This window comes from Solea solea, chromosome 2, assembly GCF_958295425.1.
Source record: "Solea solea chromosome 2, fSolSol10.1, whole genome shotgun sequence".
In the NCBI taxonomy this organism is placed as follows: Eukaryota; Metazoa; Chordata; class Actinopteri; order Pleuronectiformes; family Soleidae; genus Solea; species Solea solea.
Window position 1 is genome coordinate 35565950 of NC_081135.1, and position 19464 is coordinate 35585413.

Genomic DNA, 19464 nt, shown 5'->3' on the forward strand with positions numbered 1-19464 from the left:
TTTTTGTGTTAAGTGTACATTAACTAATCTAAATATCATCCGTTACATTCAGGAGTATCAGGGGACTCTTTTTTTTTTTCTTTTGCTCTGTCCTCATAATGAGATGGGATTTGCATACGTGGGAATGACGAAGATAAATTAAGTGTATTTTGTTAGAGCACAGCAGCGTCTCCGCTCTCTCTCTCTTTAAACATGGAGACTCTGGAGGAAGTTGAAATCTGTTTCCCCCACATCAACACCTCCTGCAGGAGTACGAGGCGTCCTCACATGGAGACCACACTCATTTACTGTGGGTTGTCCTGCATCATTGTGCTCACTGTGATTCTTAACCTGCTGGTCATCATCTCTATCTCTCACTTCAGGTAGTCATATTTTCTCCACCTGGCATAAAAAAAAAAAATGGAATGAAAATATCTTTAAATAATCATTTTATATGCTGGTGTAAATCCACTTATCTGCTTTTCTCGTTCTCCTAGTATTATAACTGCTTGTAACATTTATCCTACATGTATCATGAATGGTTTCAGTGTTGATTTCGTCTGATTTCAGGCAGCTCCACACCACCACCAACCTCCTCCTTCTCTCTCTGGCTGTCGCTGACTTCCTCGTGGGTCTCCTGGAGATGCCGGGTCATCTCCACAACCAAGGCTGCTGGCTCCTGGGTGATCCGATGTGTGCCGTGTATTGCTTTCTATCTTTCCTCGTTATCAGTGTTTCAGTGGGAAGCATGGTGCTCATATCAATCGACCGCTATATAGCAATTTGTAGCCCCATGTTTTACACCACCAGAGTCACTCTGAGCAGAGTTAAACTCTGTATTTGTCTGTGTTGGATCTTTTCTTTTGTCCACAGCATTTGGATATTAAGGGATTTCGTAATACAACCTCAAATATATTACCCCTGCTATGGAAACTGTGTAGTTGCTGTGGATGTTGCAGAGGGAGCAGTTGATCTTGTTGCCACCTTTTTAGGTCCCATTTTAATCATTGCAATTCTGTATCTGAGAGTGTTTGCGGTAGTTGTGTCTCAGGCTCGGGCCATGCGCTCTCACGTTACAGTCGTGTCAACGGAGCGTTCCCAGACTGTAAAAGCTAAGAAATCTGAGATTAAAGCAGCCAGGACTCTGGGTATTGTAATGATTGTGTTCCTAATCTGTTCATGTCCATATTATTGTTTTGCTGTTACAGCTGAGAGTAAATATGACGCATCAACCGCAGTCGTTGAACTGTGGTTCTTGTACTTAAACTCGACCTTTAACCCTGTGATTTATGTCTTTTTCTATCCGTGGTTCAGAAAATCCATCAAACACATTTTTACTCTTCAGATTCTGCAGCCTGGCTCCCGTGGAGTGAGTGTGATGTAGAAAGAGACTGTGATGGAGCAAATTACACTGAAGCTGTTGTAAAAATATTAAATATCAAATGTTGGAAAGCCTGATTGTGTTTGTATTTCTGTTCATTAGATAATAACTTGTACAAAAATGTTTTTCAATCATGTACAGAGCTTAACAAATGTATTAGACCACCACCCAAAGCCACAGCTGCCCTAAATTAACAGCAATGATAATCATCAAAATCCTTTATGTTTATGTTATGGTTAATACACCAGTATGTATAAGCTCTTGAACCGTAAAGATATTTTTAATGCAAATGTATAATTATTATCGTAATCCATGAATTTTCTAATTTACTGTTTTACAAAACAAAACAGAAAAAGTGGTAAAGCACATTATTATTTCTTGATTAAGATGTCACATTATAATGATTTGCAACAAAAAATGACAAAAAATAAAGAAAACAAAAGGTACAGAAGCAAACAAACATAATAATGATAATGATAATGTTGATAATAAATACATTATTACCTCTTCCTAATCCTAATCATACAACCATCGTAATGTATTAGTTTAGTATGAAAATACTTTACAGGGGATGTGAATGAACATACTGTACACTGCCAAGAAAACACTTATTTGTGCATTCATACTTGATTCATTGAGTTTTACTAACATTATAATGGTTCCAGGGAGATGATATCTTAAGTGTGGTATGTGTAAATGATGGATTTACTTGACTGTGCAGTATTTTTCACATCCAAGCAAGATCACGTGAATCTCACAAGGATTTGTCTCATAGTAAAATTTCTATGACAACACAGTGACAATAACAGTCTCTATGTTCTCTTTGAAATTGTGTGGATCACAAAAGCAAGGAACGGGTGTGAGTGATGTTTTACAGGTTAAACTTAATCTGATGTGAAAGTCAGTTGTTTGCTCCACTCAGACACCTATGCACATATTTAAATATAGAGAATATTGGACTTATCAACTTTTCTCATTCGTTTGTTAGACATGATGTTTAGGCATTATGACATTTTCTCTATCTGGACCTCTGGAATTCAATTGAATACCACTGATTTAGTGTGAAGCGTTTGGGATGAGGATCAGCACCTCTAAATCTGAGGCCATAGTGGATTAGCCACTTTAGGTCGGCGGGGAGTCACTTCGCCAATTGGAGGAGTTTAAGTATCTTGGGGTCTTGTTCACGAGTGGAGCGAGACAGGCAGATCGGGGCAGTGTCTGTATTGGTGAAGAGGGAGCTGAGTCGGAAGAAGGCAAGCTTTCGATTTACGGGTCAATCTGTGTTCCAACCCTCACCTTTGGTCACAAACTATGGGATATGACCGAAAGAACAACATCACAGATCCAAGGGGTCAAAATTAGTTTTCCCTGCAGGGTGTCTAAGCGCACCCTAAAGGCCATTTGTCCCTTTGCGCATGGAGCGCAGAAGTATACCAGTGGGTATACCAGTGGGATAGTGCATGCGCAAACTGAATTTCCGCCACACTGGTATAATCCATTTAAAACTCAATGAATCAAATATGAAAACCAAAGTCTGTTATGTCAAAAAATAAATAATTTGTTATCACAAGAAAACAATCTTAACAAGATAACAAGATAATAAGTATTTATCACGGGTTAACAGTGCATTAAAAGAAGTCAAATCCATGGCCGTTCTCGGCTTCTATATATGTTCATACACATCCACTATAAAGCATTTTCACACTAAACTAATACATTACAATAGTTGTATGATTAGTATTATGATTAGATTAAGTAAAAATATAATAATAATCATCATTATTATTATTGTGATTGTTTGCATCTATACTCTGTTCATTTTATATATGTTTTGCTGTCAAATAATATTCTGATCTACTGGTGACTTTAGGTAGAAAATATTCTTTTCATTAAATCTGTAACTTAGTCTTACATCTTTCAAGAACTAAAGGAAGTTATTTATTCTGCAAATAACAAACTGAATTCACCTTCTTGTACTCAAATTTTAGTCAGTAATTTATTAATCATAACATTCAACCACTAAACCTTTTTTGTATTTTTTCTATTATGGAATGCAAGTAAATAACTATAATGTGACATCTTAATCAATAAATAATAACGTGCTTTACTACTTTTTCTGTTTTGTTTTGAAAAACCGTGAATTAGAAAATTCATAGATTCAAATAATATTTATATTTTAGTATTTAACTTATATGTATGGTTGAAGAACTTATACTGGTGTATTAACCATAACAGAAACATAAAAAAGGATTTTGATGATTATCAATGCTGTTAATTTAGGGCAGCTGTGGCTTTGGGTGGTGGTTTAATATATGTGTTAAGCGCTGTACATGATTGATAAACATTTTTGTACAGGTTAATATCTAATGAACAGAAATACAAACATAATCAGGCTTTCCAACATTTGATATTTAATACTTTCACAACAGCTTCAGTGTAATTTGCTCCATCACAGTCTCTTTCTACATCACACTCACTCCACGGGAGCCAGGCTGCAGAATCTGAAGAGTAAAAATGTGTTTGATGGATTTTCTGAACCACGGGTAGAAAAAGACATAAATCACAGGGTTAAAGGTCGAGTTTAAGTACAAGAACCACAGTTCAAAGACTGCAGTTGATGCGTCATATTTACTTTCAGCTGTAACAGCAAAACAATAATATGGACATGAACAGATTAGGAACACAATCATTACAATACCCAGAGTCCTGGCTGCTTTAATCTCAGATTTCTTAGCTTTTACAGTCTGGGAACGCTCCGTTGACACGACTGTAACGTGAGAGCGCATGGCCCGAGCCTGAGACACAACCACCGCAAACACTCTCAAATACAGAACTGATATGATTAAAATGGGGCCTAAAAAGGTGGCAATAAGATCAATTGCTCCCTCTGCAACATCCACAGAACCTACACAGTTTCCATAGCAGGGGTAATATATTTGAGGTTGTATTACGAAATCCCTTAATACCCAAATGCTGTGGACAAAAGAAAATATCCAACACAGACAAACACTGAGTTTAACTCTGCTCAGAGTGACTCTGGTGGTGTAAAACATGGGGCTACAAATTGCTATATAGCGGTCAATTGATATGAGCACCATGCTTCCCACTGAAACACTGACAATGAGGTAACCTAAAAAGACATACACGGCACACATCGGGTCACCCAGGAGCCAGCAGCCTTGGTTGTGGAGATGACACGGCATCTCCAGCAGACCCACAAGGAAGTCAGCGACAGACAGAGAGAGAAGGAGGAGGTTGGTGGTGGTGTGGAGCTGCCTGAAATCAGACAAAATCAACACTGAAACCATTCATGATACATGTATGATACATGTTACAAGCAGTTATAATACTAGGAGAACGAGAAGAGCAGATAAATGCATTTACAGCATTTGCAGTGGAGAGCTTAATTTGACATTAAGCGTTTTTTTCTATGCCACGTGGAGATTGTGACTCTACCTGAAATGGGAGATAGAGATGATGACCAGCAGGTTAAGAATCACAGTGAGCACAATGATGCAGGACAAAACACAGTAAATGAGTGTGGTCTCCATATCAGGACGACTCGTACTCCTGCAGGAGGTGTTGATGTGGGGAAAACAGAGTTCAACTTCCTCCAGAGTCTCCATGTTCAGAGAGGGAGGAGTTTCTGCTGTTCTTCTTACCACTTTGTGACCTAAGGTCTTCATCACACAACTGATTTATATACAGTTGTCTCACATATGCAAATGTCATTTCATGAGAAAAGACTATCCCCCCCCAAAAAAACAGAGCACCTCTGAGGGCCTTGTCAGGCACAAAAACTCACCAAACTTGGTGAACACGTGAGCATCTGTGAAACTAGACCGAGTTTTAGGGCAATCCAATGAATTTTGCAGGAGATATACTTCAAAAACACATTTTGTGTTCCCACTATCCATGCAGCAGACATCCACCCAGACACTCGCACCCTGACCTTCCTTTGATCTGTATGCAGATTACAATGGCAACCATGGTAAGTAGTATGTTTGCAGAGACAAGAAAGCAGTTGGATGGAGAACTTTGATCTGTGATAGAGAACTCTGTACTGAGTTTAAAATACTTTACAGGGTATGTGTATAAACATACACTGCCAAGAAAATTCATATTTGATTAATTGAGTTTTACTAACATTATGATGGTTTCAGGGACGTATCTTAAGTGTGGTCTATGTAAATGATGGATTTACTTGACTGTGCAGTATTCTTCACATCTTAACAAGATCACATGAATCAGTTGTCACTCATCTTCTCGTGTCCCACAATGATTCACAAGAAGTTACTGTGGGTGTCACTCTCTTTAAAGGTTAGGCCTGCCCTTATCACTTCAAGCTCCTTTTCGTCAGCTAGGGTCATCTGTAAGGTCTGAGAAAACACTGGACCCAAGAGCACGATTCAGAGTGTCCAAAAAAAGTTTTTAATTTCAATAAAAAAACCTAAGCAGCAAACAAAGGTGTAAACTAACTGAGGGAAGGAGGTCCAGCAAAACCTCTGGCTCTGCCTAAGAGTCTTAGGCAGAGCAAAACTGGCAGGACGAGAGCAGGACATGTGGAACGACGATCTGACAGAGGGTGAATGAGAATGGGCTGTATTTGTAAGGGAGGCTGATGAGGATAATGAGGGCCAGGTGTGGAAGTGGGCGGGGAGACTCAGGTGAGTGGAATGAGGTGATTGCAGGGCCAACGTGAGTGACAAGATCTGCAATGACAAGAGAGTTAGTGAGGGCAGATCAACACAGGAAAAATAAACAAAAAACAGTCCCTAAGCAGGTGACACCGTGACATCATCTCCTTCCCTCCTGGTGGGCACTTCCCACAACGGCACCCTCCACAGGCAGGGTTGCAGGCAACGCCGATGCTGTCCCATCTCAGCCATTCGAGGATCTCTTTGTTGCACATAGCCGTCCTTAAGTACTGTGCGGTCACCCTTACTTTTTCAACAAGGCCAGGGTGCCTACCACTCACAGTTTTGCCCAGGGGACCTTCCCACAACACCAAATTACCGATCTCTTTCAATTTATTTGGGGCTAGGGGGCCTTCTCCAGTGCCGGTTAGTAGATCGATGCTTTCTGGGCGAGTCAGCTCCCCCGGTTCAACTCCCGAGAAGAACTTCTCCAAGTGCTCTGATGTCACTACATGACCCACTCTCGCGATGGTGTCCAACCCATAGCAGTTCAATTGGCAAAGGCTCAAAGATACCTTTTCGTTTGTATTATCTCTCTGAATGTTTACTTTACTCCATGCAAGGCAATTAGGACAGGTTCACCAGTTAATCCGAGTTTCTCTGCAACTTGGTGTGTTATGTAATTCGCGTCTGAGGCAAGGTTGAGCATAGCTCCAATGCTGTCTCCCCTTTTTGTCATGACGAACATAAGCATCATGAGGATAGGGCGTTTTGGCTTGACTTTATGCAGCTTTAGTAGGTTCCTGTCGGAATACACTGTCATTGTCACCATATGTGTGTAGACTTTGCGCACTCTTTCTAGCTGGTCAGGCGATAATCCTATTTCGGCGAGCACAGCCTCCTGTTCCGCTGTGGAATTGGAGGTCTCCCCGTCTTCGCAGTAGCCTTCGGGCAGAGAAGATAGTGATGATCTGCCGGACCGTCCTTACACCTCACATTTTTACAGAGGAACCTTGCAGTGCAGGGACCGTCGGCTTAGGGACCTTTCTTTCTGACGGGGAGGCTTTCCTAAACGTTGCACAGCAGAACAGTTCATGCTCTCCCTCACCGCACACGGTGCAAAGTTTCTGCTTGTTATCTCCGGTACAGGTTATGACTTTAGTTGCAGTTGCTCTAGTGAACACCTTCCTCTCTCTCTTGCAATCAGCTGACTTCTCACGGTAATTGGGCCTTTCAGATGCGTGAGTGGCCTTTAGTTTGCTGGGCAAAAGTGCCTTTCTTCTAAGCATCTTATTTTGGCTTTGCAAGAACAGTAGGAGCCTCCTGATACGAGTCCCAGGATCAGTACGTTCCTCTGAGTCGCATTCCTGAATGAGCCACTGATCTTGCATGTTGTCAGGGAGACTGCTCTCTAAAGCCTGCATCACTACAGGGTTATTCATAGCTTCCTCCCACCCCAGGTTTCTTAGGTCCCTTGCTGCTCTCTCTAATACCAAGATCAACTGTAACATATCACTAGGCTGAGGATCTGTCCCAATTGGTCTCAAACATAATCCCAATATGATTTTGTCTACTGCGGCTGCTATGTCACCGTAGCAGCTCTCTAGTTCTTTGAAGACATCGCTTACATCCTGGCAGTACAATAACTGGAGATCATCTATTACAGACTCACTTATGCTTTCCAACAGCTGAAGCTTCTTAACCTCCTGTGATCCTGTGGGGTTCGCCTGGGCCTGGACTCTCCCCCATTCAGCTTTCCAGCACCAATAGTTCCTTCTCTCCAGAGAACTTGGGTAGGTTTATTGGTTTGAATGTTACTGTGGGTCGGGCAAAGGAACTGTTCATACCAAAGTTACTGGCTTGCACTGTGCTCTCTTGTGCCATGCTGGTGTTAGCAGGCGCTGTGTGAAACCTCGGTGGTCGTGGTGTACTAGTGAGGGTTGGAGGCTGAGCGAAACTGACAGTAAGTCCGTGATTAGGTTGTTGTTGAGACTGAGACCGTTGAGGGGGCTGGTGAGGGGGGCTGGTGCCACATCCGGTCTCCATGGTACCCTGTCTGATTGCCGAGTGGGTGTGAATAGGAACAAGTGGGGTGGTACTAGTGTGCTTGCTTCCTTGGTCACCCTCTTCGCTTCTCTCACTGCTGTCTTCGTCATTGCGTTCGTATGCTGGCGAGGTCGTTGCGTTCATATCACCGCGGCATGCCCACTTATCCATCAGTGCCTCCTTTTCATCTTCTAACGCCAAAAGGAGTGTCCATTTCTCTTTTCCGTATGGCCAATAGCCTTTCCAAGCATACACAACCTCTCTGAGTCTGTTAAGCTTTCGATCGAGTTGTTTTCTTGAGGCCTCTTTCTGACTCCACGGCAGTATATTTTCTCTCCAGAGTGCCTCAATCTGATCGAAAGCCGAATTGAACTGTGTCACGAGGGCGTCTATATCTGACTTAGCATCCTTGAACCACAGTATTTCCATAGTCTCTTGGTGCCTTTTTACAATGGTGTCCCTGTTTGCCAGTGCATTGTTCAGTTCACAGTTGTCGTCCATTGGGTCTATCTGTCCCAGTTCCTCAATATATTCATTGCAGGCATCGACAAAAGCACCATAATCGCTCTTCAATCCTGCCAACTCTTCCGACAATTCATCTTTACTTAGATTGCCAGCTTAGATATTAAGGTGGTTAATACGCGTTGTCAGGTTCCGCTGCGCATTTAACCGTCTCCACTGTAGGTTTTCCAGATCTGGCTTGTCGTCTGCCATTTTACTTCTTTGAACTACTGAATTGGAATTGTTCAAAGGATTTGACTGTCTCAAAAAGTGTGGTTCGTTGCCAATGACTCGTTCAAAGGATTCAGTTCTTTGCAAACGACACGTCCATGAATGGCACACGAATATCCACACCCCTAGCTGTTGACGTCACAGTCTGTGAGGCTCTTCCATAGCACGGTTAGTGGCTTAACGGTTTAGCTCTTCGCCCAGAAGAGATCTGTATTCCTTGTGCAATCTTCAAAGCCTTCCTCACAGCTGCGGCACTTCCTTTAATCCTTCAACGGCTCCGTTAGCTCCTGGCTCCGGCTCCTCCGTTTTAGTAATTCACGACTGCTTCACCAGTACTCCGGTCCTGGTACTTCACGATTGTCGTCCTCCACTCAGCAGTCCGTACTGCACAGATACGGCACCGACAACGGTTTTAAAACTGTCCAGATTTCTGCTGGCTGATCCTTTCAGCTCAATACTCCCTTCTGGAAAGGGTAACCAGAACAAGTACGGCGGGTACAACTCGACTGTCTTTCTGAAGGTTTATTCCACATACACAGTTAAACAGCAGTCAGTTAGTAGTTAGTTAGTTAGTTAGTTAGTCAGCAGTTTGTTTGCTACTAACTACACTTAGTTAGGTTGTAAAACCGACAAGTCGTACAGGTTCTGATGATAGATAGATTTACAAAGGCACACATGAAGGTTAATATATAACAAAACATGGCTTTGACAATGCACCTTAAAGGCACTTTAAAGGCAACGGTGCTTTGATACCAATTACAACAATAAACAGATAAATAGAATGAAAGATAAATAGCTTTGCCTGCTAGAAAGTTCTACAACAAGGATTTGTCTCATAGTAAAATTTCTACGACACCATTATTTCATTATCTCCATATCACAAAGATAGTTTTCTCATGATAACTAATTAATTAATAAAGTGATTTCCACCTACAAGAGCTCTCTCTGTTGCTGTACGCCCTCTGGGTCAAGATATGAACCATGAACCATGTGTCAAGTAACGTGGAGTCCAGCCAATCTGCACCTCTCGTGCATCATTCGGTAACCACGAAGACGACCCAGTCCTCTTATCTGGTTGCTGATGAAGTTGATAATCTCAGCAGGATCACTTATCCGTCGCTGTGAAGTTGTAAGCGAGCTCGTTGTCTCCTTAAATGAGGAGGACTAATCCGAATTCCGTCTCTAACAGGAAGGTACAATGCAATTTCTGCCTGTGTTAGACCTTGATTGAAGTACATCCTGATGCGTTGATCAATAATATGATCTTCCATTTTCACCCTTGAAAATTACCCCACGAAAACAAAAGTCTTTCTGTTATGTCGAGATGATGAAATAATTCATTCATTATCACAAGAAAACAATATCTGTTATATGATGATAACAAGATAATAAGTCACGAGATAACAGTGAATAAAAAGAAATCAAATCCATGGTCGTTCTCGGCTTCCGTATATGTTCTATACATCCCCTATGAAGTATTTTCACACTAAACTAATACATTATAATAGTTTTATGATTAGGATTAAGAAGAAGTAATAATGTAATAATCATTGATATCATTATTATGATTGTTTGCTTCTGTACTCTGTTAATGTTATATATATTTTTGCTGTCAAACAAGAAAAAAAAGTCTAGTGCAAGCAACTGTGCTTAAACTGGAATAAAACACAATATTCTGATCTACTGGTGGCTTTAGGTAGAACATTTTCATTTTTTTCATTAAATGATGTTGTTATAGTACTTATAATATCATGAAACCAATTTTACAATGTCTTCTTTCAAGAACGAAACATTGTTATTTATTTGGCAAATAACAAACTGAAATAACTTTCTTATACTCAAATTTGTGTCAGAAATGAATTAATCATAACATTCAAGCACTAAAACTATTTTTTCTATTCAGGAATGCAAGTAAATAACTATAATGTGACATCTTTATCAAGAAGTAATAATGTGCTTTACTACTTTTTCTGTTTTGTTTTGAAAAAATAATATTTATATTTTAGCATTAAACATAGATGTAAAGTTGAACAGCTTATACATACTGGTGTATTAACCATAACAGAAACAAAACATAAAGGATTTTGATGATTATCAATGCTGTTAATTTAGGGAAGCTGTGGCTTTGGGTGGTGGTCTAATACATTTGTTAAGCTTTGTACATGATTGAAATGACAATGACATGATTTTTTTGACCAAGTTAAAATCTAATGAACAGAAATACAAACACAATCAGGCTTTCCAACATTTGATATTTAATATTTTTACAACAGCTTCAGTGTAATTTGCTCCATCACAGTCTCTTTCTACATCACACTCACTCCACGGGAGCCAGGCTGCAGAATCTGAAGAGTAAAAATGTGTTTGATGGATTTTCTGAACCATGGGTAGAAAAAGACATAAATCATAGGGTTAAAGGTCGAGTTTAAGAACAAGAACCACACTTCAAAGACTGCAGTTGATGCGTCAAGTGTACTCTCAGCTGTAACAGCAAAACAATAATATGGACATGAACAGATTAGGAACACAATCATTACAATACCCAGAGTCCTGGCTGCTTTAATCTCAGATTTCTTTGCTTTTACAGTCTGGGAACGCTCCATTGACACAACTGTAATGTGAGAGCGCATGGCCCGAGCCTGAGACACAACCACCGCAAACACTCTCAAATACAGAATTGCAATGATTAAAATGGGGCCTAAAAAGGTGGCAACAAGATCAACTGCTCCCTCTGCAACACCCACAGAACCTACACAGTTTCCATAGCAGGGGTAATATATATGAGGTTGTATTACGAAATCCCTTAATATCCAAATGCTGTGTACAAAAGAAAAGATCCAACACAGACAAACACATAGTTTAACTCTGCTCAGAGTGACTCTGGTGGTGTAAAACATGGGGCTACAAATTGCTATATAGCGGTCGATTGAAATGAGCACCATGCTTCCCACTGAAACGCTGATAACGAGGAAAGATAGAAAGCAATACACGGCACACATTGGATCACCCAGGAGCCAGCAGCCTTGGTTCTGGAGATGACACGGCATCTGCAGGAGACCCACGAGGAAGTCAGCGACAGACAGAGAGAGAAGGAGGAGGTTGGTGGTGGTGTGGAGCTGCCTGAAATCAGACAAAATCAACACTGAAACCATTCATGTTGTATGTAGAAATTGTGTTACAAGCAATTATAATACTAGGAGAATCAGAAGGGCAGATAAGGGCATTTACAGCATTTGCAGTGGAGAGATTAATTTGACATTAAGTGTTTTTCTATGCCACGTGGAGATTGTGACTCTACCTGAAGTGGGAGATAGAGATGATGACCAGTAGGTTAAGAATCACAGTGAGCACAATGATGCAGTACAAGACACAGTAAATGAGTGTGGTCTCCATGTGAGGACGACTCGTAATCCTGCAGGAGGTGTTGATGTGGGGGAAACAGAGTTCAACTTCCTCCAGAGTCTCCATGTTCAGAGAGAGAGGAGATTCTGCTGTGCTCTGACAGCTTTGTGACCTAAGGTTTTCATCACACAACTGATTTATATATTTTCTTCCTCATCGTCTCACATATGCAAATGTAATTTCATGAGAAAAGACTACCCCCCCCCCAAACGCACACACCAAAGAGACAGTTAATGAGACAGTGTAATGACAGTTTAAACTGTCTCAGATAAATGTAAAGACAGTTAATGAGGAAAGACAGCATATTTCGGGCCCGACGTCCAACTAGGTGGATGGCCCTGTTGTGTCCACTTTCATTCTCTTTTTTCCTTTTGTTTCACTTTCTCATTGAGAGTACTTCTGAGGGCTTTGTCAGGCACAAAAACTCACCAAACTTGGTGAACACGTGAGGATCTGTGAAACTTGACCGAGTTTTAGGGCAATCCGATGAATTTTGCTGGAGATATACTTCAAAAACACATTTTGTGTTCCCACTATCCACGCAGCAGACTTCCACCCAGACACTCGCACCCTCACCTACCTTTGAGCTGTATGCAGATTACAATGGCAACAATGGCAAGTAGTGTATTTGCAGAGACAAGAAAGCAGTTGGATGGAGAACTTTGATCCGCGATAGAGAACTCCGTACTGATTTTAAGAGCTGTGCACTGTGACGAAGAAAGGATGACACTCAGGATGAGAAAAACTGTAAACTGTTGAGGTCGTCTTTGTACCTCTTAGTGTACAGCTTACCAAAAGTGATTTGAAGAAGAAGTAATGCAACAGGCATCTGCACCGTCTCTATTCTTTCTCGTCTTCTATTTAGGGCTAGATTTTTCGACTGAGGGCCTCTCTGTTTGAGGTTTGCATGTTCTTTCTGTGGATTCGTTCTGGGTACCTCTGGCTTCCTTCCACAGTCCAAAAGTCAGCAGTCAGTTTCTATGCTGTAAATGTTTTCAATAAGGTACCAAATACACACACGCACACTGTAATTTGGGATTAGGTTCATTGGTGATGCCTCAACTGGCTTCTCTGGACTCTGAGCCCGTCCCGAATGTCCATGTTCCTCATCCTATCTCTAAAGGCCCTATTATAATTTCGCGCACATGCCTCATATCTCGGACCCTGGTATACTCACGCGTCAGGGTCCTTCAGTATCTGGACCAGACAGTGGCAGCTCTCTGCACCATTGCGCAATCACCAGACTTGAAAATTACTTATTATAATAACAATAACTATTATTATTATTGTTTGCTTCTATACTATGTTAATGTTATTTGAGTAATGTTTTTTTGCTGTCAAACAAGAAAAAAAATGTCTAGTGCAAGCAACTGTGCTTAAACTGGAATAAAACACAATATTCTGATCTACTGGTGGCTTTAGGTAGAAAATGTTCATTTTTTTCATTAAATTATATAACTGTGACTGGGAATAATTTTTATAGTACTTATAATATCATGAAACCAGTTTTACAAAGAGTCAGCAATGAATTAATCATAACGTTCAATCACTAACACTATTTGTTCTATTCAGGAATGCAAGTAAATAACTATAATGTGACATCTTAATCAAGAAATAATAATGTGCTTTACTACTTTTTCTGTTTTGTTTTGTAAGACAGTGAATTAGAAAATTCATGGATTCGAATAATATTTATATTTTAGCATTAAACATATATGTATGGTTGAAGAACTTATACTGGTGTATTAACCATAACGGAAACAAAACAAAGGATTTTGATGATTATCAATGCTGTTAATTTAGGGCAGCTGTGGCTTTGGGTGGTGGTTTAATATATGTGTTAAGCTCTGTACATGATTGAAAAACATTTTTGTACATGTTAATATCTAATGAACAGAAATACAAACACAATCAGGCTTTCCAACATTTGATATTTAATATTTTTACAACAGCTTCAGTGTAATTTGCTCCATCACAGTCTCTTTCTACATCACACTCACTCCACGGGAGCCAGGCTGAAGAATCTGAAGAGTAAAAATGTGATTGATGGATTTTCTGAACCATGGGTAGAAAAAGACATAAATCACAGGGTTAAAGGTCGAGTTTAAGAACAAGAACCACAGTTCAAAGACTCCGGTTGATGCGTCAAGTGAACTCTCAGCTGTAACAGCAAAACAATAACATGGAGATGAACAGATTAGGAACACAATCATTACAATACCCAGAGTCCTGGCTGCTTTAATCTCAGATTTCTTTGCTTTTACAGTCTGGGAACGCTCAATTGACACGACTGTAATGTGAGAGCGCATGGCCCGAGCCTGAGACACAACCACCGCAAACACTCTCAAATACAGAATTGCAATGATTAAAATGGGGCCTAAAAAGGTGGCAACAAGATCAACTGCTCCCTCTGCAACACCCACAGAACCTACACAGTTTCCATAGCAGGGGTAATATATATGAGGTTGTATTACAAAATCCCTTAATATCCAAATGCTGTGGACAAAAGAAAATATCCAACACAGACAAACACAGAGTTTAACTCTGCTCAGAGTGACTCTGGTGGTGTAAAGCATGGGGCTACAAATTGCTATATAGCGGTCGACTGATATGAGCACCATGCTTCCCACTGAAACGCTGATAACGAGGAAAGATAGAAAGCAATACACGGCACACATTCGATCACCCAGGAGCCAGCAGCCTTGGTTCTGGAGATGACACGGCATCTGCAGGAGACCCACGAGGAAGTCAGCGACAGACAGAGAGAGAAGGAGGAGGTTGGTGGTGGTGTGGAGCTGCCTGAAATCAGACAAAATCAACACTGAAACCATTCATGTTGTATGTAGAAATTGTGTTACAAGCAATTATAATACTAGGAGAACTAGAAGGGCAGATAAGGGCATTTACAGCATTTGCAGTGGAGAGCTTAATTTGACATTAAGAGTTTTTCTATGCCACGTGGAGAGATTGTGACTCTACCTGAAGTGGGAGATAGAGATGATGACCAGCAGGTTAAGAATCACAGTGAGCACAATGATGCAGTACAACACACAGTAAATGAGTGTGGTCTCCATGTGAGGACGACTCGTAATCCTGCAGGAGGTGTTGATGTGGGGAAAGCAGAGTTCAGCTTCCTCCAGAGTCTCCATGTTCAGAGAGAGAGGAGATTCTGCTGTGCTCTGACAGCTTTGTGACCGAAGGTTTTCATCACACGACTGATTTATATATTTTCTTCCTCATCGTCTCACATATGCAAATGTAATTTCATGAGAAAAGACTACCCCCCCACACGCACACACCAAAGAGACAGTCAATGAGACAGTGTAATGACAGTTTACACTGTCTCAGATAAATGTAAAGACAGTTAATGAGGAAAGACAGCACATGGTGTCCTTTCACCAAATCTATTTCGGGCCCGACTAGGGGGATGACCCTGTTGTGTCCACTTTCATTCTCTTTTTTCCCTTTGTTTCACTTACTCATTGAGAGCACTTCTGAGGGCCTTGTCAGGCACAAAAAACTCACCAAACTTGGTGAACACGTGAGGATCTGTGAAACTTGACCAAGTTTTAGGGCAATCCAATGAATTTTGCAGGAGATATACTTCAAAAACACATTTTGTGTTCCCACTATCCACGCAGCAGACTTCCACCCAGACAGTCGCACCCTCACCTACCTTTGAGCTGTATGCAGATTACAATGGCAACCATGATAGTAGTGTATTTGCAGAGACAAGAAAGCAGTTGGATGGAGGACTTTGATCTGCGATAGAGAACTCTGTACTGATTTTAAGAGCTTTGCACTGTGACGAAGAAAGGATGACACTCAGGATGAGAAAAACTGTAAACTGTTGAGGTCGTCTTTGCACCTCTCAGTGTACAGCTTACCAAAAGTGATTTGAAGAAGAAGTAATGCAACAGGCATCTGCACTGTCTCTATTCTTTCTCGTCTTCTTTTTAGGGCTAGATTTTTCGACTGAGGGCCTCTCTGTTTGAGGTTTGCATGTTCTTCCTGTGGATTCTTTCTGGGTACCTCTGGCTTCCTTCCACAGTCCAAAAGTGAGCAGTCAGTGTCTATGCTGTAAATGTTTTCAATAAGGTACCAAATACACACACGCACACTGTAATTTGGGATTAGGTTCATTGGTGATGCCTCAACTGGCTTCTCTGGACTCTGAGCCCGTCCCGAATGTCCATGTTCCTCATCCTATCTCTAAAGGCCCTATTATAATTTCGCGCACATGCCTCATATCTCGGACCCTGGTATACTCACGCGTCAGGGTCCTTCAGTATCTGGACCAGACAGTGGCAGCTCTCTGCGCCATTGCGCAATCACCAGACTTGAAAATTACTTATTATAATAACAATAACTATTATTATTATTGTTTGCTTCTATACTATGTTAATGTTATTTGAGTAATGTTTTTTGCTGTCAAACAAGAAAAAAAATGTCTAGTGCAAGCAACTGTGCTTAAACTGGAATAAAACACAATATTCTGATCTACTGGTGGCTTTAGGTAGAAAATGTTCATTTTTTTCATTAACTTATATAACTGTGACTGGGAATAATTTTTATAGTACTTATAATATCATGAAACCAGTTTTACAAAGAGTCAGCAATGAATTAATCATAACGTTCAACCACTAACACTATTTGTTCTATTCAGGAATGCAAGTAAATAACTATAATGTGACATCTTAATCAAGAAATAATAATGTTCTTTACTACTTTTTCTGTTTTGTTTTGTAAGACAGTGAATTAGAAAATTCATGGATTCAAATATTTATATTTTAGCATTAAACATACATGTAAAGTTGAAGAGCTTATAAATACTGGTAACAGAAACATAAAAAAGGATTTTGATGATTATCAATGCTGTTAATTTAGGGCAGCTGTGGCTTTGGGTGGTGGTCTAATACATTTGTTAAGTTCTGTACATGATTGAGAAACATTTTTGTACAAGTTATTATCTAATGAACAGAAATACAAGCACAATCAAATTCCGACATTTGATATTTATATTTTTTTACAACAGCTTCAGTGTAATTTGCTCCATCACAGTCTCTTTCTACATCACACTCACTCCACGGGAGCCAGGCTGCAGAATCTGAAGAGTAAAAATGTGTTTGATGGATTTTCTGAACCACGGGTAGAAAAAGACATAAATCACAGGGTTAAAGGTCGAGTTTAAGAACAAGAACCACAGTTCAAAGACTCCGGTTGATGCGTCAAGTGTACTCTCAGCTGTAACAGCAAAACAATAATATGGACATGAACAGATTAGGAACACAATCATTACAATACCCAGAGTCCTGGCTGCTTTAATCTCAGATTTCTTAGCTTTTACAGTCTGGGAACGCTTTGTTGACACGACTGTAACGTGAGAGCGCATGGCCCGAGCCTGAGACACAACTACCGCAAACACTCGTAAATACAGAATTGCAATGATTAAAATGGGGCCTAAAAAGGTGGTAACAAGATCAACTGCTCCCTCTGCAACATCCACAGAACCTACACAGTTTCCATAGCAGGGGTAATATATTTGAGGTTGTATTACGAAATCCCTTAATACCCAAATGCTGTGGACAAAAGAAAAGAGCCAACACAGACAAACACAGAGTTTAACTCTGCTCAGAGTGACTCTGGTGGTGTAAAGCATGGGGCTACAAATTGCTATATAGCGGTCGATTGATATGAGCACCATGCTTCCCACTGAAACGCTAACAACGAGGTAACCTATAAAGACATACACGGCACACATCGGATCACCCAGGACCCAGCAGCCTTGGTTGTGGAGATGACCCGGCATCTGCAGGAGACCCACGAGGAAGTCAGCGACAGACAGAGAGAGAAGGAGGAGGTTGGTGGTGGTGTGGAGCTGCCTGAAATCAGACAAAATCAACACTGAAACCATTCATAAATGCAGAAATTGTTTTATAACCAGTTATGACACTAGGAGAACTAGAAGTGCAGGTAAGTTAATTTACAGCATTTGTAATAGAGATCTGAATTTGACATTAAGTGTTTTTCTATGCCACGTGGAGAGATTGTGACTGTACCTGAAGTGGGAGATAGAGATGATGACCAGCAGGTTAAGAATCACAGTGAGCACAATGACGCAGGAAAACACAAAGTGAATGAGTGTGGTCTCCACGTGAGGACGACTCGTAAGCCTGCAGGAGGTGTTGATGTGGGGAAAACAGAGTTCAACTTCTGAGTCCCCATGTTCAGAGAGAGAGGAGATTCTGCTGTGCTCTGACAGCATTGTGACCTGAGGTCTTCATCACACAACTGATTTATATATTTTTTTCTTCATCGTCTCACATATGCAAATTTCATTTCATGAGAAAAGACAACCCCCCCCCTCCCCCACCAAAAACAACAACCTCCCCAGGTTCTCATGTAAATCCATTTAATGAGGAAAGACAGCACATGGCGTCCTTTCACCAAATCTATTTTGGGCTCGATCTCCAACTCGGGGGGATGGCCCTGTTGTGTCCGCTTTCATTCTCTTTTTTCCTTTTCTTTTACTTACTCTTTGAGAGCACTTCTGAGGACCTTGTCAGGCACAAAAACTCACCAAACTTGGTTTAAGATTTTCATTGCCAAACAATGACAGAATGTTTGTACCAGTTTGAATCCCAGTTAGACCAACAAACTGAAATAAATGCCTGCATCTTTTCACCCATTTCTCCTGTAGGTGTAGATTTTTCAACTGAAGGCCACTCTGTTTGAGGTTTGCATGTTCTTCCTGTGGATTCTCTCTGGGTACCTCCGGCTTCCTTCCACAGTCCAAAGTCGGCAGTCAGTGTCTATGCTGGAAATGTTTTCAATATGGTACCAAATACACACGCACACTGTAATTTTGGATTCGGGTCATTGGTGACGCCTCCAGGAGACATCCCGACTAGATGCCCAAACCACCTCAACTGGCTTCTCTGGACTCTGAGCCTCTGAAAACCTCATGTAAATTAAACAATGTTTGATACTGAAAGTGTTTCTTCCTGTCGTCAGTAGGTGGGACTGACTGGCCCTAACAAGACGGTGAAAAAGAATAGCGGAGGGGCAGAAGCCTGCTGCGTGCTATTCCTCGAAACATACTTTAGGCCACCACCTAAGGGTAGAGTCTGTCCGCTGCATGGCTATTGGGAACACAAAATGTGAAAATCTGTTTTCAACTACAATTCCTGCAATGTAATACATTACATTATTTTAAACTCGTTTGTATCACAATTTTCATGTTAGGGTTTGAAGATAATGTGTTAATTAAAAAAAAGGACAAATTCC

The 19464-nt window shown here is 40.8% G+C and overlaps 5 protein-coding genes across 5 annotated transcripts; 1 reads left to right on the top strand and 4 right to left on the bottom strand.

Moving 5' to 3' along the window:
* The first annotated feature begins 80 nt into the window (after positions 1-80).
* LOC131455402 (trace amine-associated receptor 1-like) lies at positions 81-1363 on the top strand. The gene is made up of 2 exons (XM_058623009.1): positions 81-362; positions 550-1363. Exons 1-2 carry the CDS (start codon positions 193-195, stop codon positions 1361-1363), a joined length of 984 nt encoding a protein of 327 aa, XP_058478992.1. The 5' UTR covers positions 81-192.
* Positions 1364-3748: 2385 nt separating this feature from the next.
* Positions 3749-7793, bottom strand: LOC131441055 (trace amine-associated receptor 1-like). Its single transcript, XM_058612312.1, has 2 exons — positions 7670-7793; positions 3749-4636 (listed from the first exon to the last, which is right to left on the bottom strand). Exon 2 carries the CDS (start codon positions 4561-4563, stop codon positions 3823-3825), a length of 741 nt encoding a protein of 246 aa, XP_058468295.1. The 5' UTR covers positions 4564-4636; positions 7670-7793; the 3' UTR covers positions 3749-3822.
* Positions 7794-11081: 3288 nt separating this feature from the next.
* On the bottom strand, positions 11082-12243 carry LOC131475091 (trace amine-associated receptor 13c-like). The gene is made up of 2 exons (XM_058652959.1): positions 12074-12243; positions 11082-11895 (listed from the first exon to the last, which is right to left on the bottom strand). Exons 1-2 carry the CDS (start codon positions 12241-12243, stop codon positions 11082-11084), a joined length of 984 nt encoding a protein of 327 aa, XP_058508942.1.
* Positions 12244-14162: 1919 nt separating this feature from the next.
* Positions 14163-15326, bottom strand: LOC131475102 (trace amine-associated receptor 13c-like). The gene is made up of 2 exons (XM_058652970.1): positions 15157-15326; positions 14163-14976 (listed from the first exon to the last, which is right to left on the bottom strand). Exons 1-2 carry the CDS (start codon positions 15324-15326, stop codon positions 14163-14165), a joined length of 984 nt encoding a protein of 327 aa, XP_058508953.1.
* A 1919-nt stretch (positions 15327-17245) lies between these two features.
* Positions 17246-18442, bottom strand: LOC131475111 (trace amine-associated receptor 1-like). The gene is made up of 3 exons (XM_058652983.1): positions 18438-18442; positions 18237-18350; positions 17246-18059 (listed from the first exon to the last, which is right to left on the bottom strand). The coding sequence occupies exons 1-3, from the start codon at positions 18440-18442 to the stop codon at positions 17246-17248; spliced, it is 933 nt and encodes a 310-aa protein (XP_058508966.1).
* Positions 18443-19464: the final 1022 nt, after the last annotated feature.